At 36.9% G+C, this 23,962-nt stretch overlaps 1 protein-coding gene across 1 annotated transcript; it reads right to left on the minus strand.

Annotated features, from left to right (window-relative positions):
• Nucleotides 1-255: 255 nt before the first annotated feature.
• Nucleotides 256-18,457, minus strand: Tmem18 (transmembrane protein 18). Its single transcript, XM_089250410.1, has 5 exons — nucleotides 18,209-18,457; nucleotides 13,083-13,200; nucleotides 10,486-10,540; nucleotides 8,062-8,155; nucleotides 256-4,421 (listed from the first exon to the last, which is right to left on the minus strand). Exons 1-5 carry the CDS (start codon nucleotides 18,290-18,292, stop codon nucleotides 4,200-4,202), a joined length of 573 nt encoding a protein of 190 aa, XP_089106536.1. The 5' UTR covers nucleotides 18,293-18,457; the 3' UTR covers nucleotides 256-4,199.
• Between the last annotated feature and the right edge of the window lie 5,505 nt (nucleotides 18,458-23,962).

The following is a 23,962-nucleotide window of genomic DNA, read 5'->3' on the forward strand; positions in this document are numbered from 1 at the left end:
GATAAAAAAATGTGAAATTTATCATTTCTACTCTCTTTTTTTCCGCTGTGCACACGCTGGGATGGGGGGGGGGTGAATTATACGATGCGACTCATAGCTTATTGCAAGTTTTTTTGGCAACACTTTTCTCAAACATTGTAGGATAAAAAAAATTATCTCGGAATTATGCAGTAATCGCAACCATTAATTGTATAACGTACAACTTCATAACTGTCAAATCAATGGCCATCTCAATGTAAACTATGACTGAAAACATGCTTTACGCACTTCCTCGAATACACTTGGAGGAAGAACCTTTATTATGCAACAACAATTTCCGCACAAGTGCAATACATCATTTCACCATTATAAAAGTGGCATACATGTACATGTTTAAACAATTTTCTCTTTTCCTCGTACAAAAATAGGTACTTCGTGGTGCATACAAATGAATGCAATGAAGCACAAGGAAATTCTCTTAGTTTGTTGAATGGTAAAACAAAAATATAACGAAACACATATTACAACAATAATACAAAAAAAGTCAATATTTAAACCAATATGAACATTGGGACAACTGTGTTATATCATTTTCAAATCACCTTTGAATTTTCTGAAGTAAGAACTCATAAGTGTAATGATATTCAAGCTAAAAAAAGTACAGATTCATGTATTTTAGAAACATTATCGTATCAAGACATCGTCTGCGTTATTCAACACAAAAAGATCTTGTTTGTGAAAGCAACATTTCCCCATATTTAATCCCCATAGAAAGCCTGATGAGATCAATCAATAGGCAATATTCTATACATGAAAGTAATATGTACATTGAATGGGAACTATGGACAGTTATGCATACACACACATGCCAAGTTATCTTTGGGAGACACATATAATGGTATTTGTATAGAACTTAGTGATATTAATCCAATGAGTCATAGTACTCAGTTTTTTTTAATGCAATAGACTGACTAATCCAGCATATATAAGACCAGGATATGCTGCATTACTGAAAGGTAGTTGGAAAAAAGTCCCCCCATCTAAATACAGTCAAATCCCATTTTAAAGAATACCGTTATAGCAGAAATCTCATTTTAGCAAAAACTTTTCTAATCATCCAGAAAACTTTACATAAGAACCACGTAAATTCCTTTACAACAAAACATTGTTATAATGAAGTGATTTTTCTGGTCTCTTGGAGAGAGTTCATTATAACAGGATTCGACTGCAGTATAAATTTCTGGATGGGCCGAATTGGCGCACAGCCAGATTGATAGAGTCTACTGTATGATGCTTTTCCAGTCAGATATAACTTATAAAAATATGTTTCATAATAATAACTCTTCCAGAAAATTTTACCAGTGAAAAGATGTATATTGACTTCTAAAAAGTAAGAATTATTTTTGGATAACACTAATTAAATCTCAAGATAATTGCTTTCAGAAATGCTGGAGGCACATCTACACGCACATGGTTTACATTGCCTTTGAATAGTTTGCCAAGATTTCCTATTCATGTGTAAAACTCTGTTATGAAATATTTCAGTTAGCCAAGCAATGAGCACTAGACAAATGTCAAACTTGAGACCAGCCAACAGTTGGCACATCAAAGGCATTCGAATTGCAACTATTAAATTTTGTGCAGCCGGGGTTGTGCTTTTCCAGCCAGATACAACTTATAAAAGTGTCTGAACTGTTTGTGCATGGGGAAGGGGAAAGAAGAGAAGAAAAAAAAGCGACACAGCAAATATTTTGCGAACTTTAAAATCACTGCGAACAAAAGTCAAAGCGAGTAAGCATATGTGGACGCACCTTGAAAGTCCATACAAGATTCCTTGCAAAATCTGCTTGATCATTTCTTTGACCCAAACTCCCTATGAAAGATACATTATTCACAAAATCCTAATCTTTCAAACATTTTTTCAAGTTTACATTTCCCCCCCCCCCACACCTTTTGGAGAATATTTCCCTGACTTTTATCAAAAATATTTTATATTTTTCCTTAACCCCATTTTTCATTTCCTTAATTTTCCAGGACCTTGCTGTAGATTTGACAAAAAAGTAGCAGAGACTGAAATTGTTCAAACCCTTTTTGATCATTTGGGTTTTTTTATTTTCCCAGAATAAAGGATATTTAATATCTGGAGAGAAGTTTGCATGCATAAACTGCTTCTCTCATGATCATACAGGAGGGAAAACTATTAGCCAGCATACCCTAAAACTTGGGAGTCACTAGCTCTGTCAAAAATCTCAGATATCAAATGCCTCCAGAAAAATACATAAGTCTTACTTTCTCCCCTGATAAAATGGGAACAGTCAGTAATGAACTAGGAGAAAGGTTAAAACAAGACATTAGAACTATGGAGGAGGCAGGTGGGATCCTCCATTGATGAGTGATTACACTGTTGGTTTTTACAAAAAGATGACAACACGATATGAAAGAGAAATGAATCATTTTTATAAAATACTGAAAAAATTTGTATAAATATTGTTTATTGTTTTGTGTACATACATGTACACTTTATATGGATATTATAGGTATGAGGGAAAAAAAATTTTTTTCCTATTTCATATATATAATGATGCATGGATATAATAAAATAACTATCATAATAAACATATTATAATTTGTTATTAAGAATATGCCAATAATCTTCATTTTCAAGATGTGCAAGTTTTTCATAATGTATATGTTACTTCAGAAAATGGCCATCATGCATACAGAAAAACTGTACATGGAGATTTTTTACATTCATATTTGAATTCAGCACCCCAAAATTAGTCAGGAGAAACTTATTTCACTCATGTTAAAAAAAAAGGTTAAAATTATTGACCAGTGTTACTGTCAACTTAATACAAAATAGATATTTCGCTTGCTTTTCCCATTTGTTCAGAAACTAATGTTGTCGATTTTGTATTATAGTGTTCTGCACTGTAATTTTTTTTTTTTTTTCACTCTTTCTATTCAAATTTTGCCCATGTGCCTCAAAGCAGAATACCGCCATGTACGTTACAGAACAGCCAGTGCTGCTGCAGAAAAATCTAGAGAAGAATTTTAAGAAAAGATCTTAGTAAAAAAATATGGGCATTTTTACCAGAGAAATATTTTTAGTCATCTGAGAGCTCATTGTAGGATTCAATGTAAAACATTCTGCTCTGTGACCCACATGATAAGGAATATAAACACTCTTTGCAGTCAACTTATATATGTCTCTATTTAACTAATTTATAATTTAATCCATGCAAAAAAAATATGCTCAGTATCCGACATTTTTAATGAATCATGACTTGTAATAGCAAAAGCAAACTAAGTTAGAAGCATCTGAATGTAGTTCCTAAAATCAAAAAGAACCCTAAAATGCAGATCAAATTGACCAATTTAATCTATTCTTAAAATATGGATATTCAAGAGTTATCTTGAATCTGTGACTCAAATTTTACAGAATGCTGGTCTCCTTCACTGTTTTGTCCTGGCATGTGAGTTAATGCAAGAGAACACAGTAATGATTTCCAAAACTGAGTGCCTAGAGCTATGCAGGAGAAAAAATAAAATGTGACATATTCCTGACAAGCGAAGATTTTTTTGTTGAATGATATCTAAAATACGACATTTAAAAAAAATAATGAATAAATGGCACATGTTTCTTTGATTGGATTTTGATTTCCCTCATGAAACCCCTTATACAAATCAAAAAAAAAGTAAAGAGCCAAAAACTACAAAAATCACAAAAAAAGCTAAAATCACGAGCAACAAAGAAACTTAGTTTGAAAACACTGTTTCAAGTTAAACACTCGTAAAACACCAGCTTGGTTACTATGTCATACTTGCGAATTCATGCAACACAGACTGAAGCTTTGACACGAATCAATACTACAATATACATGTGTCTTTTCAAACAAACATAGAAATGAATAAAAATATAAACAGAACGTTTGAGTATGTATCCCTATGGGGGAAAAAACAAGCAAATCTTTAACAAACCCAGATCAAAATTTCGGTAAGTTTTACAATTCAGGTGTATATTTTTTGGAAGGGAAAGAACAAATATACATATATAACACATATATATGTGTATATTTGAACTGCATTGACGAGACATCACCGTACTACCACAAGTACCTAGTGTACATTATACATGGACTAGACATTTTTTTTTTCATTCTTTTCACATTAACTAGGATGTCTTCACCTTGATGCAGGTAACAAAAAAAATTAAAACTTCATTCTTTCTTTGAGTGTGACGATGACCGATGCTTGGCATGCGGTGACTCGCGCTTAGAAGATGAACCTTCTCTATCATTTGAGGATTCTGGTTGTTTACCATGAGAAGACGATTCCTTTCGCAACTTGTGCTGTCTGCTCCGTTCCGCTCGCAACTCCCTGCGGAGCTGCGCTTGCTTCACTTTGACCATCAATATTCCTGATGTCCACAACCAGTGTCCCTGAAAAACAAGGAAGTTAAATTTTTAAGTTTTTTAGGAGGGGACAAAGTGAAGCAATACTCCCATGCACATATATTTATATATGCTTTAGCAAGATAAAAAATATTGGCCAAATATCATGATTTCACACCCAACATCTAATGTAAGCTTAGTAGAGAATCACACAAAGTATGAATTACTGAATACAAGCAGAGATGAATTTTGAAAATAAAATCCCCCCACATGCTTCTACGGAGGGAAAGACAACTGTCCCCTAGCAGTCCATACAAATGAGACAGTGATTGGATTCCCCGCAGAGGTATGTGATTTTTCTTTCCAAAATTCATCTTCACTTGGTAACCAGTCATTCCTATTGTATGAACAGCAAATAGAGTGACATTGTTTTACTTAGTAAAAACAAGGTTTGTTTTTTTTTCTCTCTCTCTGATTCACCAATAAAAAGATACCAAAGCAACAAATTTTATAAAATCTTCAAGTAAATTTGCACATCAGGAACATGAATGCATGACCTTTACTTTAAAAATTGTGAAAATATGTCTTATTCTTGATACAACACAGATTCAAAATGCACTACAAATGGTCAAATACTGAAACATTCAATTATATGCAAGATTAATGAGGACTGTGAGCAATGGCTGAAAGACCAGTCATTTTTCACTGCTATGCCAGGGCTCATTCGACCAGAAATTTGAAGTTGATTCTGAGCACCTGAACGAATCAAAATCTGGAATAAATCTAAATTTGCAATAACCATTCTCACAAACCTTCCTTCATATTAACAGAAAGATGGCATGTCCACAAAGTCATGGAATTAAGCTGGGACTGGACAAACCCTAGGTGCCAGGTTGCCCTGCGATTAAAAAAATTAGAATTGCCACTTAATGTTTTTTATCTATGATAATTTAATTGAAGTCAAAAAGCAGAACAAAATTATCAGAAATTATACCAGCGTGTCTGCTAGCACACAAGAATGGGGGGGGGGGGGTCTTCGAGTCCTGGACAAGACAAAAAATACACTAATTTGGATTGATTTTGTCAGGAAAAAAAAATTGCTTGGTGCCTAAATTTTTTTTTAGATTTGTAAAGCCCTGAATTAAGCAACAAGATGATAATTGAAAAGTTTAATTGTTCATACATTTGGCTGGAGTAATTAAAAAACATGAAATTTTATACAAAAACATTTTGAAGACTCAGTTGCTGTTAGCCAAGAATCAATTTTGCTATTTCGCAATTTACTATACAGGTATCCCTCACTTTACACGATTTTGCTGTAACACAATTTCAAAAAGTTTATTTTATAAATTATGAAATGCAAAATTTGGTCTGCAGTTGTATTTTAATCCTTGAAATGGACTTACGAATTAGAGGTATGGAATAGTTAAAAATAAAATGACAAAATCGGTTAGATTTGTTAATCTACCGTAGATGCGACAAGTACAGAAGAAACGCTCAAATCCATCTGAAATGATTTCACTTTTGGTAAAGTATCGGAAATGCCACACTTTTAATTGAAAAAAAAAACTATCCTGATGAATCTCTAGAATTGTCATATTTGCTAGGAATATTCAGAATTCTCTAGATTTGCTTTTAAAGTTGCTGGAGATGAAGAATGCTGCTTTTAAGCTAAATCCTGACAGCTTTCATTAAAAAGTTATCAGCCTATCACATTAGGCTTTTTAGAAAAGAAAACATCCACATTCGCACTAGAATCAATTGGAAGTAGCGAAGAAAGAAGCAGAAAAAGTATTAATAAAACAGTTATTCATACAGCCTAAATTGACAAGATTTATTTCTAAGTTTGAATAATTTAATTCAAATTAAGCCATTTATTTGCTGCTGGAAGTTTGGTTCACTTTTTCCTCGTTCTACTGAAGAAAACCCCTATCTTACTTATGTTAAATTTAACGTACTTTACACAATTTCATCTTATGCGATTATTTTGTGTAATCAATTAATTGTGTAAAGCAAAGGAATGCCTGTATTTTGTATCATGTTCAACTGCTCATGTTGATGACCTCTCAAGAAAAAAAAAGTTTACCCTTTAAGCGGCACTGACAAAATAAACCCTCCTTAAAATACAAATACAAGGCTACAACAGGCAAAATGCCCAATGAGGTGGCTGAGAAAATGATGCCCATAACAAATATGGATGTCATATTTCAAAAACGCAGCAACCTAATTAAAAATTAAAAGCTCCTTACTTCAACATTGACAAGCAAACATCTTTCCCTACACACCTTATTTTACATGAACTGAAAATCAGAAAATGTGTGGCATTTGGGGATAGCGATTTCTGCTGTGCTGCTTAAAAGGTTAAAGAGGTAACAACACAAAGTGATCAGAAAGTATTTTAGAGAGTGATCCATTTAAATTAAAATAATACAATCGACCCTGGTCATAATGTTGCCACATGGAATGTTTTCCCGTTTAGTGACTTATTTTCATGATCCCAACGCTTCTTTTACTCAAAATTTTCCATTTAACATGTTTTCCTACTTATGTTTTTCATGACGGTTTTTTGAAGTATGTTACAAGCAGGATCTATTATATGTACAGTGGAGCAATTTGTGTAACAAGCTTAAATTTTACATATATTTTGACTTGGTTAATGAGTGGCGATTTGAATTACAAGCAAAAATTTTGCACTTTGTTTATTTTCACTATCACACCTGATCAGATGGTTTCTCGCTTTTGTCCTCACACATACTCTGAAACTGGGTAATATTCTACCCTACAGTCTCTGGTCAGCACGACTGTTTCTCCAGAAGAAGAATCTGGAAGGCCATGGAACTGGAGGTGCATGAGGATGACATTAAAGAACTAGTGGAAGAACATGGGAAGGAGTTAGCTGTAAATACGCTGATGGATCTAGAGTCTATAAATCGCCCTAATTATATATATATCTTGTAGTTTAGAGCGAGCTAATTTGTAAACATCGCATTGCATGTTTATTCAGGGCATTATAATATTCATATTACATATATTTTATTGTATTATTTATTATATCATTGTGCTGTATTATTCATTGAATGTCGTTTTTATCAGTCATTTTTATATGAATGAATAATTGTGAAATGAATTATCCAAGTTCCATTATTTCCTATGGGGAAGTTTGGTTTGATACACTAGCAATTCGAATAGTGAGCATGTTGGCGGAATGAATTTAGCTCATTAATAAAAGTTCTACTGTATCATTTATTGATAGGCAACTAGGCATAAATCTCTTTCAAAGTAAGAGCACATATCTAAATGTGAACTCCTCTGGCATTCTGTTAATAGCTAGAAGTCCTTTATTTTGAAATCAGAAATTATGTGGATATACAGCAGAGAGAAGGGTGGCTAGCTATGTCATATAAAGAGACTATTCATTCTTCAGCAGTGAGAAACCGAGTGAAGAAAAGCCTTTCAGGTTGCTTCTATATAGCTTTAGGGTTGCTGCAGCCATTTTCACCATAGTGGCCAATTAAATGCTAGAGACTATGCATGGATTAAAAAAAAGCCTACTCAAAAGCTATTAATGTGTATTATCTATGAATGAATACACATTTTCTTTTATTTTAGCTATCTGAATACTTTTCGATTGCGCCACACATATGAATATTATACCATGCGCTTTAATATTTGAGTAAATGTGCCTTACCACCATGACAAGACAGTTCAGCAATATAGGAGATGAGAACACCACAGATATAAACATCCCGTTGCTGTCAAAGTACTGCTGCCTTGAAAAGTACCTAACATAGAAAATTACATTTTATTAAATATAACTACAAAATAAACAGGGAAAAAAACAAAATGAACAAAATTAAGTCACTTCATTGTTAACAAGCAGCTTATTGTCAGTATATAAATAAGGCGGCCATATTAGAGCGTGCTAGTCATACTGGACAGATCAGCAGTGATGTTGAATGAAACTGTTTGCAATGCATGAATATTATCAGTACAGCCCGGATTATATGCACTAAAAAAGTGGCAAAATATGCTATGCAAATATGCACTTAAAAATACAAAAATATGCACTTAAAAATACAAAAATATGCACTTAAAAATACAAAAATATGCACTTAAAAATGCAAAAATATGCACTTAAAATACAAAATGTGCACTTAAAAGGCCGAAATATGCTTAGAAAATCCCAAAAAATACATTAAACACCCCAGAATATGCATTATAAATCTTGAAAAGTCAAAAATTCCAAAATATGTATAAAAAATGAGAAAATATGAATTAAAAAAATCACCATGCAAAAAAAAGCAGATGTGTTTTTAAAATGCATCTTTTCTATTTCTCAGTGCATATGAATTTCATTTACAAAAAACTATATATCCCCCCTCCCATTTATATATACCGCATATGTACTACATATTTTCTTCTTCTTCTACATATTTTTATTCAGGCATTTTTTTAATTTTCAGTTTGTTGTAGCGGCTCAATAACGAAAATAGCAGTAACAAAAGAATTTCGACACTATTTCTAAAAACAATTTAACACTTTGACATGTCTCTAGAAATAGCTTCGTAATAAACGGTTAATATTCTTAACATACTTTATATAAATGTCTATTAATTCGCTAAATTTAATCTGCGGGGAAAAAAGCCGATGTTATGAAAATATTATGAACAATATTTGTTTGAAAAGTTATAAAAAAATTGAGTGAGCTGAAATATACCTTCAAAAATATGCACTTATACTAAAAATTCTTTGATTTTATGCATTTATATGCATTATTGCTAAAAAAGGCCAAAATATGCAAATGCATATGCACATATGCATTTGCATATAATCTGGGCTCTAATTATCAGTCATGAGATCACTTTATATTATTATTCTCTGAGACAGGTGACTTCAACCATTGACATAGGGCTGGTTTTTAAGCTTTTCTACGCACATTATTAAAGAACTTGGCAGGTTGTGCATTGAAGACTCCCTTTCTAAGGCCATAGTCTAGGTCAGGGGTCAGAATATGGCTCTCTGAGCCAAACACTTTTTGAGGCCCATGATTTAATATATTTCAGGAGCCAAAATTCAGCATTTGTAAGATATACATAACCAGGGACGTAGCCAGAAATTGAGTTCAGAGGGGGACCAAAGTGATAGAACAAGCCATTGGCCATCTTTTCCCTTTTTTTTGGCCATTTTCTAACATTTCGGGGGGGACCAAACCCCCAAGTTCCCCCACTATGCCCTTGTACATAACTATATAATTTACAGAAATGCTGAAAAACAACCCTTTCTCGGCGCAGTGTCCCCACAGTGAAACCACCTTCAAAATTCCGAAAAAAAATAATTCTCACACAGAAATCAATTAAATCCTATTAACTAGCTTAAGATTTATATTTTCTATCAGAGATGGTAGCGCCATACTGGTTTTGTTTTGCAAGTGGTAAAAATACATCTGCAATATATTTTCTCTATTTTTAAGATACTTATTTTAAAATTTATTTCCTAATAAAAAAAAAAATTTCAAAAACTGTGGATGGTTTTTGATAGATTTTGCCCTATTTGTGGAAATCAAGGCATTCAAATAAACTTAAGAATAGTTAAAAATCAAATTATGGAAGTTTTAAAAAGGTGGTTCCATACTGAGGACAACACATCTAGGGCAATGAGATATCCTAAGTGTCAGAATGAAATTACCTCTCTGAGATGGAGTGACCTTGTTTTTATTCATTTTCTCCCCTTTTTCCTTGTTTACTAGAAAATGGGTGACAGAAGCATGGTGTTGAAACATTCAGATATATATTTGTGGAAGAGTTTCGGGGGTTAGAAAGGAAGACAAATATGTCATTTTTTGTCCCGCACATAACCATTCTTTCATTCTAGTGGTTTTAGAGTTTAAGTCACTTCAGAAATGTCTTTTGATTTTGTGCAACAAATTCATTCAGAGTATCAGAAATTCATCTTTTCAGTGCAAATTGATTTATGGCACTCATAAGCATTACAGGTATTTCAAAAGTAAGGGCTGCTAGGCTACTAAAGGATAGTCTACTATCTAGGTTTTGTCAAGCACTGTTTTCATCTCTATATAATAAATGTATTTTTTTTTTGTCAACATAGTACTTACATCCAATTTCTAGCAGCCATTTCATTCAGGTTTGCAGATATGAAGACCAAGAGCACTGCAAGTAATCACAAAGAGACAGAATGAGTAGCCATACAATTCTTCATCAACATGGTTGTGCCTTACAAATTCTACACTAACAATCACTAAACAAATGTTGAATTACAGAACAGTGTTTTGTACATAAGTCTGTCAAACAATTTCATGCATACAAGATGCTGAGGAATTCAAGCTTTAAATTGCAAGATATACTGAATCAATCAGAATTCAATAGCAGTCTCATACAAATGACAAAAAAATTGAGACTGTTGGCAGGTAGTACTACTGTATTTGTCTTGTAAGTAAGTGTAAAGGTAACAGTACCATGTGAGTTCAATTTTATATGAGTATACCTATCACTATTTCAACATGCAAGACAAATTAACAGGGTCTCCAGTATTTTATAAGAGAAAAATGCTGCTTGTTTTAAAAATAGGATTGATGCCAAGACAATGTCTTTTCTCATTGAACTGTCAGATCACATATTTTAATTAAAACAGTATAGTTTGGCAGTAGTAGACGCATTTTAATTTTCCCCCCCCCCCTCCACTGTCAAATCATATAGACCTCATTCATTGCTCAAGGTTCATGTGGAGTGACTTTCAGACAAGTTCAAAAGTTCAAGGTAACTAAAAACAAACAAAAGATTGCATAAAGTCAACCATCGATAAATAAAAGCATAATTAAAACACAATATATTATAAGCGGGAAACGAACAGAGCAGCATGTTGCCAATTTGGTTGCCTTGATGGTACTGATATGTGCAAAGGCAATGGCTGCTCGCTAACTATACACTCAGCCATCTAGTAGTCTTTGCAGCGGTAATCAAGGCAATTCCTCAGGCCGGGATGGAAAATTAAAATTTGATTTTTGTAGCAGGAAAAATTATTTTTGTAGCAGCATTTATATCAGTTTTGTATCACTTTAAAATTTTAGCAGTAAATAAAATACACAGTTTATATGCAGTAGCGTACGCACGATTACTTTTTACTTTAAAAGACTGTGTTATCTCAGCTTAAAAGAAAGGGGTGCCCTCCCCAAAGGCACAAAATACATAGAGATTTCCTCAAGAAGAAGAATTTTTTTTTTAATTTTCAAATCTTAAAAAATTTTTGAGAGCCTTCTTTAGACATTTATATTTTTATATTCTCTACAATATCAAAAAATGAGAGGCTTATAACATATGGTATTCCAGATTTCAAAACTAATCTGAAAAAGAGTTTTTAGATTTAGCTTCTAAACTTGGTAATCACTAATTTAAAAAAATTTCACTGCAGGAGAGACTTGAAACACTTATTAGAAAGGTAATTATTTTTCTCGTTTTTGCCGCTGATGCAAGTATATATTGTGCTTTTGTTTGCAGTTTCAAGCATTTTTGAACGTTTGATCTTGCTTCTTTGATCAGGATTTACCCATTTCATATTTAAGTGTTTCTTTTTGAGTTCGGCTCTTGATCGTTATCTCAGTTTGATTCAATATACTTTGAGATTACTTCTTTTGCTGGGTCATTGTTAGAATATTTATTACAAATTCTAAGAAATTTAATACAGTGATTAAAAACTGTGTAGACTTAAATTATTTTTAACTTTAACTATTTTCTCTAGATTTTATTTCTATAATGATTAAACTATTAGAAATCTAATAGAATGATTCTATTTGCACAAAAAATTCAATCTGAGTACATGTTTTCACTCTCTATTTTTCACTTATTTTGTCTTTTTTTTCCCCCATTTCTTTACTTTTCCATGATTGTAGACACCCTGAATTTACCGAGGGCTTTCGCATCACAACTGGATGGGGAAGACAAATTCATCATTGCTGTTTTTCCAGTGCGATAATACATTCTTTCGCGAACTTTTTCATTCTGTTAAAGGATACGCGAATCTTTTGTCAAATACAGCCAGTCTAAGAAAATTGACGTAATTTAAAAAATAATTACTGTAAGGAACGCATAAATTTGAGAAGCCAACCTTTTTCATTAAAAAAATTAGCTGGAAACCGTAATTGAAAGGGTTTTTATTTTTGTTGTTCTGTGGTTTGACCCCATTTTATATGCTGTTGTACGCCTGAGCGCCAAATCCTGGGGCAGGGGTCTCAAGCTAAGGCCCAAACAAATAAAATTGTGGGGAGGACAAATTATGTTATTGAAAAGTCTGCTTTTATTGTGATGTAACTTCAAAGTTTCTTAAGGAGAAATTTTGTCTTTTGGCATTTTTGTAACAGAATGTAGCAAATGTCTGGAATTGCAGCAAAATGTAGCAGATATGGGAAATTGTAGCAGATTTTCCACCCCTGCCTCAGGTCCCTGAGCTTTTGGTGGACCCCTTGAAAAAAGGAGCTCTGAATGTACCCCGGCAACCTCGGTAGGTCAAGATAACTGACTGAGAATGTTGGATGCAAGATTCTCGTGATATGTACGAGTAATTTTCGGGAATGAATGGATCTCATAGGTGAAGGTACTGCTGTAATTTATCTACAGAAATAAAAAAATCTAATACAATGTTTTTATGGGGGGGAAACCATTAGAAATCAAGAGTAAAAATATATTAAATAAAACTTACATAAAATCATAAAAAATACAGCCTGGAAATTGCCATGATGACGGGTCGTCAGCGTTATGATCGTGACTGCTAAGTGGAAGATTATGAGGCATATTATCCAGGGCTCAGTCCAGTCCACCTGAAACATGTTGAACAGAAATTTAAGTCGATACAGATTTCGATCCAATACGTCACATGCTCGATATGACAAAAAAATAAATAACAGTAACTTTCTTTCAAACTGATGGTGATAGACCTGAGCACAATCAAGGTCTATCACCATCTATGGGCGATTTACTACCTAGTGAGTTGTGCTAGAAGTGTAACTGTGTGTGTACCTAATAGTTTAAGTACGTATGTAGTGTTGTGTTTGATTTTTCAGTGCTGCCATCTATATTTTAGAAGTGAAGTGAGTGACGTGTTATGACTGAATTATATTTGTCTTGTTTGTAGGTCTGTTGCTCTGTGGCGAGACTTTTTAAAGGGGAGATCGGCTCGCATTCCCGCCTTGAAGTTGGGAACCACAGAAAACCAACTTCAGCCGACCACTACTGTAACAACGGTGGGGTTCGAACCTGGGACCTCGCGACGCAAGTCCATCACTGACCACTCGACCACCACAGCGACAATAGCAGTAACTGTGAGAACAATAAAAGTATGATTTATGGTGAAATGTATGTGCCAAAACATACGAAGGGTCGGGGAGGAAAAACGGTTCCCAGTCCAAAAAAAAAATTGATATTTTTGCGGTTCTTTTACAGCTTGGAACCGTTTCTTTCGACCACGCAATACACCAGAAGCAAAAATGTTTTCGGTCCGCTGTAATAAAAAAAGAAAAATATGGCACGGAGGGGAACAATGATTTTAGTCACAGTGCGCAGATGGGAAAACAATCAGAGTCTATCACATGCGCAATAGAAAAGGAATTTGTGACATGTACAGAAAACATGATACCAGATTTCTAAAGAACTTTCTTTTCCATCTCCTGAAAAATTTGGTTTTATGGACTGAAACCATTCTCTTCCCCCCCCCCCCCGGACCCTTCATATATACTGCCCTCCTAAGCCTAAAAGGCATATCTCAATTTCTTTTTCATTTTTATGTTTTTCCAACTTAGCAATGTTTGCGAGCTACCTGATATTATACATAAATATGGAGACTACCTTATTTCGGAATAGTAAAAAACACTAAAGAAATAAGACGTATCTCCAAAAAAACTTAAAATCCTAAGAAAATTGGTAGTATCTAAGTTTTCTTACTTTTTCAAATGCACCTTTTAAACTTAGAATGGCAGTACAGGACTATAGAAAACTTTCGCTAACCCACCACATATCAAACCAAAGTGTGCCAAATAATCAAAATCAATAACTGGAAATCGATTGACAAAGCCCATTTGAATAATAAACTTCTGTGCACATAGTGTTTCAGATGTTTTCCTCTTCTATACTCGAAGAAAACCTGACTAAAACAACACAAGATGATCAAGAGTCTACTGTATATAATTGCCTTACGGGAACGCTTCGATATCTCCTTGAGATGGGAAGCGGGGTGTGTCCGGTCCTTCAATGTTCAATGTATATAATTGCCATTTAGCAGAAAGAAAGCTTTTCACAAAAGAAAAAAAAATTGTCGGACTGTATATGACTGAATGTTCTCTAACCGACCGTATATTTTTACAACTTTTCCAGGTTTTTGTGACCATCTTTCCATGTTGGCACATTATGCTGATATAATTTCCGGAAATTTTGCGTTGAACTCTGACTGCAATTTAACGATCAAACATAAAATACCAGGCACTAATGCCAATTTTTCAGTCACCATGATGACCTGGCACCTGGAATTTTTCAAGCCCTGGTATGAAATTTGTCACGTTTGATCTGATTAAGCTGGGTTAATTAGGCCTAAAACCTGGATTTCAAGTCTTTTTAATCAATCAGCATTTTCAGGCTGTATGAGGAACAAAAAAAAAACCTGTTCTTGGGCAAACCCCACTTTACTAATGCTCATATTTCATACTGGCTTATTTCAGTAACATATTAAACAGTCTACGCTTGTTTCAGGGACTTGAAAACTTGGTTCATAAAATTGAATGCTCATAAGTAGGCAAGAGGTTAAAAGAAATGTCATATTTCAGGGCAAAAAAAAAAATAGTCTAAAAATGTAGGCTATCAGTTCATAGAATCGAGCCCCGCCTGTGTGACGTTACAACTCTTACATATTGATGAACTCCCACAGATACAAGGGAGAAGAGAAACAGAAGCGGAAATCAGAGCAAAAAAAAAGGACCAAAGGGATGTGTGAAAAAAAACAGACGCTTGGCTTGGGGAGAGAAAAGAGAACAAGAAAAGCAGCGACTTACGGGACTGAAGTGGAAGGTCGTGGACTTGGAGGATCCGAGGAAAAAGAGTCCTTTATGATTTTAAACCGTTCGTTTCTCTCGACTTTTGACTTAATTACTACGAAACAAACGAATCTGTGGGGTCAGTTGACCTCACAGCATGTATACAGCTTTCTATTGTTCAAAACAGCTGTCGTAAACTTATTTCCCCACTGCTCCCCTCTCTTTCCATTTTTGACCATGACTGGCCTAGATATGTCTAGGACAGGGCTTGACAAATCCCAGGTGCCAGGTGTTGCCACACAGACTAAAAAAATGGAATTGACACCTAAAATGTTTCATGTGCACTTTAATTGAAATCTGAGGGCAACAAAATATTTCAGTATGTTTACTACCGGACAAAAAAGTCCCCCAGCTGGAGATTTTACATAATCACCTTTAAATGAAAAAAATTCGTAAAATTTATCAAACTTACCAAAATAGTAATTATGCATAATAAAGGGCAATCATGCATAATCACCAGATTAGGATTAATCACATTTAATATAACATATGTGTTCTAAAAAAAATTTTAAAAACGTTTTATCCAAAAACTTAGGATAAAGCAGATGATAAATTGTCAGGAAGGATGACATTGGCAACATTCACTGCTTTGGCATAGTTGAAAACGTTTCGTCAAAGAAATATACAGAAGACAGTGGATCCCACTTAGAATGTTTTCCCAATTAGTAAGACTCGTTTTCGTCATCCCACCTCTTACCACCGTATTTTAACCTATATAAGAACCCATTTTTTCCATGCATAGTTTTATAGACATATTTAACTTTTTTCCAAATTTTAAATCACAATAAAAAATTTAGGGGGATTCTTTTTTATACACATTAAAATACGGTAGTACTCTGGGATTTCCCATTGGAAGTGTTCGCCTGCTTACATTTTTCACAATGGTTTTTTTGGAAGATGATCCTTTTTGGGATCTGTCAAGCCATGCTCCTATTTATTCCAGGGAAATATTTTCCCACGGATCCGTTCTCTTCGTAGCACTTACTATGCCTAGACAAGTCCAGAGGCCGGGTTTAAGATTTCTTTGCCACCTGTGGGCTATACAAATCTTGCCACCTTCTTCTGATTATAGTCTAATTTTCTTGACCATTCATTCCTTAAATTCGCCACCCTGTGCTGTAACCCACTTGCTCGCTCCTGTAAATACACTTGCGTCTCAAAGGCTTTCTCATACACTACCAGATACAGATCTTTTAGCCTTTCACATACTTGTAGAGTCTCTTGGTCACTCTTTTGGCACGGCTGACTCAATTCAAAGATAACTGAAGCTAGATATCACATGACTTTGTCCATCTGACCTCTGCATGGCCGACTCGATGTGGTTGGTCACATGACACATTCTGACTGATTCGCAGGTAATGAACGAATGAAATACATTGAATCGCAGGGAATATATTCTGTAAGGTCAGATAGTTATGTGATCTCTAGCTTTGATGGTCTAATGTTGAGTCAGTTGTGTGTTTGGTTCACTAACCTGTTTTCTTACTCTCTAGGTGGTCTTACTCTCTCTCTCTTAGTCAGTCCCATGATCACATTCTCTATAGATCACTTTTTGATTGTTTACTGATCCTTGCTCACTCTTTTGTGAGTGTGTCATTTCTATGTTTGTACATTTCTCTAGGTCACTCTTTTGATCAGTCCCATGTTTGCGCACTTTATAGGTCACTTTTTCTGGTCCCTCACTTTCTAGGTCAGTCTTTTTACCATTAATATGGTTCCGCACTCTCCAGGTCACTCTTATGGTCATTCACATGCTTTGACACTATCTAGGTCGCGCTTTTAGTCGCTCTCTGAACTGGTCATTTGGTCCCCCCCAGCCCACTCTTTTGGTTACTCGCATGCTTGAGCACTCTTTTGATTACTGTTGTGATAGTGATCTATCTCTCTAGGTCACACGTTTGGTCCCACTCTCTCTGGACAGAGGTTAATTCATGATGGGATTTTGAAATTTTGCCGCCCTTCTCCTATTTTACCAATTTTCTTGGCTGCCCCTTCCTTAAATTTGCTGCCTGTCCGAACTTTCCACTCTGGGCTATGACCCACTAAGTGTTCCCCCCCCCCCCATAAATATATAACTGGGTCCCTTCATAGTGAATTTATAATGTGGCTGAAAAAAAAGAATCACTCAGAGCTAGAGCCTTGCAACCCCAACCATTTATGGGCCACGAGGTCCAACTCAACGCAATTTATGAATTGGTCCATACCAGAATGTGTGTGTACGTGTTGTAAACCGACCTTGAATTTTGTTTCTGTGTAATGCTTTCTTTCTTTAAACCGAGCACAACTCGGGTCTAGCACCTATGTGCAGTGCTACTAAACCACACATGCACTTCGTCCATATTCCTCTGCGGAACTTTGTACGTGTTGGACTGCGCGTGTACACGTGAAGTTTGTTGCTGTGTAATGGTTATGTGCAGTACTGCCATCTGCCATACATTTTCTCTAACTGCGAGCGAAGTGTAATGATAGATTAATTGCACTGTTGTAGGCCTGTTGGTCTCCTGCGAGACTTTTCAATGACTAGCACATTTGCGCCCTCTCGAAGTTGGGAACCACAGAAAACAGTCCACCACTGCGGCGACGGTAGGGCTACCCATAAATACTGATCACGTAGGCATATATTCGAATTTTGTTTTTTTCCCCCCTTAGTAAAATCCCCGAATTCAACAGAAATTCCCCGCGGGCCGATTCTCACGCAACAAAAAATCGTGTCAATAACAAAATGTCAAAATTTGAAAAAACGTACCCCTTGTACGAAGGCCTTGAAGCTGATAAGCTCTTTCTGGAACGGTTGGAAATACTTCATGTTCTCTTCCACAAACTCTTCCATCTTCTATTTCGCGTTATGCCAACTGCCAATTACGCACACATCCGAAAAAAAGCCAAATCAATGCAACAACATAATAGTGGTAGTACTTGGTAATACCAACAGCCTCTTCTCTTCAAGGAAAGGAGTCCTCCGTGTGCTGTGGTCCCTGACGCCACACGCGTGGATGCGTTATCGATTTTTAATACGTGATCGAGGCAGTTCCAAAGGCCAACCCCCTCCACCTGTACATAGAATCGACAAAAACCAGTCAGACCGTGCAAAAATTAACCTTAAAATCAAGGCTTAAAAAAATAAAAAAAATTGTGCATTCTGATGTAATAATGGCTCGTATTTTACTGTGATTTTGATCAGCCCGACTATTCTTTTGTTTCATTGAAATGTCTCTTTTTATTTTTAATTGTTTTATTTGAATGCTTGAGATCACTGAAATCATTAATGGAGACAATTTTTCTGAATGAAAGTCTTGTTTTGTTTTTTCTTTTTCAGGATAATTGAGAGAATACTACGCTGGTGCACCCCGGCGCCCGACCATCACCACCTAGAGATAGAAGGCCTCTGCAGTGTTTGCCATAAACGTCATTCAGAGACTACCTACGGGGGTTATACTTAGCAAGTTTGCCACATTTTGAAACACAACATTCTATTTCCTTTCTTCTTGACATGGCATGACACTTTATTTTACGTCCTTTATACCTACACGGGCTTTAGGACCGGTTTAAAACAAAAATTTACGCTATGTAGTATACATGTAAATATGTGAGTACATATACGTCCCGTATTTCCCGGGACAGTCCCGGTGTTTTCTGTTTATTTGGCTGTCCCGACTTTTTAGCGAAAGTGTCCCGGTTTTTCTCGTATTTTGCGTGAAGCCTACTTGAATTTTTATTCTTTATTGAAGTCAAAGATTGAAATTATTTTCAACTTATAAATTATATTATGATAACTGCAACTATAAATGAGTATATGAATCTCCCACATTTGTCTTAGTGAAAAATTTTTTCCGTGGAATTCATTTTAATCCACTGCAATTAGCAGTAATGCTGCATTTCCCGCCATTGTGATTTTTCCGTTATTTCAACAATATTTGGCGGTTCTTGGGTTTTGGCGTCATTTTTGGCGATAATTGGCGAGGCCCGTATTTGGAATCCCAATTTCCCGTATTTCTCTCGAGGAAATATGGTCACCCTAAGTAATGTGAATACATGAATGCAAAATTTACATTAAAGATGGTAAAATTTGCACAAATCTTTACATGATAGGGATGGGGAAAAATCACACTTGGAAATTCTAACTAAAAATTACACATAGAGAAAGCGAAATATAAAATTTCAGAGAGATTTAAAAAAAAAACCCACACGCAAACAAGAATTACGAATTTTCTTTTCCATTCAAATGCTTCTCACATTCTAAAAAATAAATACATAACATAGAAAATATCTCATTTCACAACTGATGTGAATACAGAAACCAAAAAAATCAAAATTCCACGCAAATTAAAATCTGTTACATGCATAAAGATATTTTTCAAAGGCATGAACAAATTGTTCAGCATTCGCCTTTAATAAATTCATCCAAGACAAATGATTGACATTGGGAATCGAGAGGCTAATAGCAAATTGACGGCGTTGTTGAATCCAATGTTTACAAATGCACATGAAATGTAGTGAAGTCTCAGGATCTGAACAATGGTCACAGATCGGAGATGAAATCTGATTTATTCTATGTAAATAATCTTTGGTGGGTGCTCTGTTTGTAAGTAAACGATAAAAAAGTGTTTCATATTTTCGTTTCTTCTTATTTTGGCGTAGAATATACTTGATTGACTCACAAATACCGCACAAATAGTGATTGGATGTGGGAGCATAGAAATCGCCAATTCTGAGCCCGATCATTTCTTTTCCTCCCAACGATGATACTGGCACGAGCAGGGAATTTTTTTTTCCCCTGAATATTCTGAGGGAAATGGACTACTTACTTGACGTCACAAGCAGAGTGCGAAGGCCTTCTATCTCTAGGTGGTGATGGCCCGACGCATGTTCACCATATCTACAGACAAAATGTTAGAAAACCCGTATTCTGTTCCTTGATTGGCCTATTCGTACGGGTGGCCATGCCTGGCCATTTATCGTTGGCAGCAAAATAATATCGTCACCGAATAGGGTGACCATACATCCCGTATTTCCCGTGACAGTCCCGGTATTTTCTGTTTTTTGGCCTTCCCGACTTTTTGGCAAAAGTGTCCCGGTTTTTCCCGTATTTTACACGAAGCCTACTTGAATTTTTATTCTTTATTGAAGTCAAAGATTGGCATTATTCTTCAACTCATGATAATGCAGGGCCCTTAGGCTGAGATCTTTAGCGGGCCCCAAAGCCAGACTTTTCACGGGCCCTTTTGTAATAAATTTATTGCGTGAAAAAAATTATTGTTATTGTCCCGATCCCAGAGCTGGAGCCCTCTCAGCAGTGTCAATACCTTCTAGAGCAGGTACCTTCAGATCTGGAAGGTATTGGCAGTGCCGTCTTAACGCATGGATCCACCCGGGCACGTAGGGCCTCACAAAAATGAGATATAGTTAAATTTTCAAGGAGCATACATGTAAATTTTCCTGGTAGGGCCTCAGAAAAATCACTTGGCCCGGGGGTCCATGGTGGTCTTAAGACGGCCCTGGCACCCGAACAAAATGATATACCTGAGCCCTTCACCCCCTTCTGGCTGGAAAAACTCACCTAATAATTTGCATGGAAAAATGCTCAGGAAAAAAAGTTCACCAAATCCTATTATTCTCAGCCCCCACCGGGTGGACCCTGGTCCGTAAAAGGACTGGGGCAACCAGAATACTGCTTCTAGCAAATGGGGGGCTAACAAAAAAATATTCACTTATTTGCATGATAATAAATCTTTTCAAGAGGCCCCCAAGAAAGTCTGCACCGGGGTCCCGAGAAGGCACGGTACGTCCCTGGGTAGACCCCACAGGCTCCTTCCCACAAGCAGTGTCGCAACAGGGTCGATGCTTGGTCACCGGGCAAGATCACATTTTGTCGCCCTTTGTAATGTTGAAGGAGTGTTAAAAGTTGAAATTGGTGCCCTCTCTGGTCCGGCGCCAGGAGCACTGGACCCGTTTGCTCCCCCCCCCCCCCACTAGTTGCTTCTCTTCCCACAAGAGTAGCCAGGACTGCAACTATATGCTTTATCAGTCGGGGCAAGCACGCATTTTGGTGCCCCCCCCCGATCCAACACCAGGGTCGCAAGACCTGCCTGCTCCCGAGGGCCGCAACTAGAGGGGAGCAGACACCGGGACGATAATTATCATTTTTTTTGTGTGTTTTCCCAGATTATAAACTTACTCTGGGGGAAGGGGCATGAAAAATTTGGCCTGGAGGCGTACTAGAGATCCCAGCTTAGTAGCCATGCTGTGGATATGGGATCCATGTTTTTTTTTATAAATTCATGAATCCGGTAAAAAAATATGACACAGCGGCCCTGCTTCTGGAGGGTGGAGCACCAATATGTGTTAAGAAAAGGGGTGACTCGAGAAGAAATCTGTACTTGTGCGGAACCTATTTTTGGTGCTCCTGCCCACGTTGTTTTTTTTTTTTTTTGTCGACAAAGCTTCTCACTTTTTCAACTCGAATTTCGCACTCCTCTCAGAGCAGTGCTCAAATGCAAATCCAGACGGCGGGGTGATCGCGTCTGGATAATATTTTGAATAATATGGGAGAAATTTGTCTGTCCCGTGAAATACGGATGATCCAATGCACCTACACAGGAAGTTGCTTTTCCGACGCATCGCCCTGGCTCCGCCGGCTTTCACTACATTCGAAGCTGAAGACGTCTCCCACGGCTTTATTCGCAGCTAAAGATCTCTGCCTCGGCTTTATTCGCAGCTGAAGATGCATGTACCTCCGCTCCATTCGGAGCTAAATATTTCTGCCGCCACTCATTTCGGAGCTGAATATCTCTGCCTCCACTCATTTCGCAGTTTAAGATGTCTGTCTCAGCTTCTTTCCCAGCTGAATATTTCTGCCTCTGCTCCATTCGCAGCTGAAGATATTCACCTCTGCTCCATTCGCAGCTGAATATTTCTGCCTCTGCTCCATTCGCAGCTGAAGATATTCACCTCTGCTCCATTCGCAGCTGAAGATATTCACCTCTGCTCCATTCGCAGCTGAATATTTCTGCCTCTGCTCCATTCGCAGCTGAAGATATTCACCTCTGCTCCATTCGCAGCTGAATATTTCTGCCTCTGCTCCATTCGCAGCTGAAGATATTCACCTCTGCTCCATTCGCAGCTGAAGATATTCACCTCTGCTCCATTCGCAGCTGAAGATATTCACCTCTGCTCCATTCGCAGCTGAAGATATTCACCTCTGCTCCATTCGCAGCAGCTGAAGATGTCTGCCTTTGCTCAGGGACGGATCCAGGGGTGGGGGCGATAGGCAAGAACCGAATAATATTGGGAAATTCTCCTGTCCCGTAAAATACGGGGACGATCCAACGAACTTACACAATTCGTTTCTCTCGACACATCGACCTGGATCCGTATCTGACGGTGCCCCCACACAGCCGCACAGGTCGCACGGCCAAAAAACGTCCCTGGTTAAGAGCATCGATCGTGGTTTCTTTTTTTTTCTTCTGAATATGTGGATAGATAATAAAAAGGGCTGGTAAAATCCACAAAAATTCACATTCATGAATAGATACTTTTTATGCAAGAAATGTATGCATGTGGTTGTGTGAAAAAAATACATGCCTCGTCAAAATATTTACGTTCCCCGGGCATTTCGGGCAATAGCCCTGATGATAACGTTGTCGTTTGTCGAAAGTATTGGTAGACATGTTTTTCTGTAAAAGTACGTGGTGGTTTTTAAGAGCCCCACTTTGATGTGAACGGGCCAATGATAACCAAAACAAGAATTAAAATCAACTACTAAGACCACAGTGAAGGGAGGGGATTTTACCTACCCAAAATGCGAGGAAAACGGCAGATGGGGATGGGATAACATGATCAAGAGTTTGCTGTTCAATGCTTTTGTTACACCCCCCTTCCTCCCACAAGGCCGTCTTAAGTGCACCATATGCACTGGCGAAGTGATTTTTCTGCCGCCCTCTCTCTCTCCAAGCTAGAAATACCCGCCTTCAAACTATTGAAAATTGTAACCAGATCTCATTATCACGAAGCTCCTTTTTTACGTGAGGGGGGCCCTCCGGATCGTTCTCTGGTAGGTAAATGCATTAACACAGCACTGCCCCTTCCAAAATAAATTGCTGGCTTCCACTGAGGTAAAATATTTTTGGTTTTAATTTGGAGGTCCGAAAAATTATGAGACCCCGAGAAATAGCCCATTTTTCCTGTGTAAAAATCGGTGCCCCCCCCCCAACACCTTGCAGCAGGTCCCTAGGCTGGGATCTCTGACGGGCCTCTCTAAAGTGAATTTACGGTGGTAAGAAAACAAAAATATGATAATAGAACCGTCTCTGGGAGCAGGCCTGTAGCCAGAAATGTTGTTTGGATGGGGGCCACTTTCATTTCGGGGGAACCAAAGTGATAAAAGATTTGGCCATCTTTTCCCCATCTGGGGACTCAGATCCCCAAGCCCACCCACCCCACTTCCACTATGGCCCTGCCGGGGCCCAAGGTCAGTGCCTTCTTAACACATGGGTCCACCCGA

Source organism: Pholcus phalangioides, unplaced genomic scaffold, assembly GCF_987345545.1.
Source record: "Pholcus phalangioides strain wild (caught in Gottingen) unplaced genomic scaffold, Ppha-v1.0 ptg000024l_1, whole genome shotgun sequence".
Taxonomy (NCBI): domain Eukaryota; kingdom Metazoa; phylum Arthropoda; class Arachnida; order Araneae; family Pholcidae; genus Pholcus; species Pholcus phalangioides.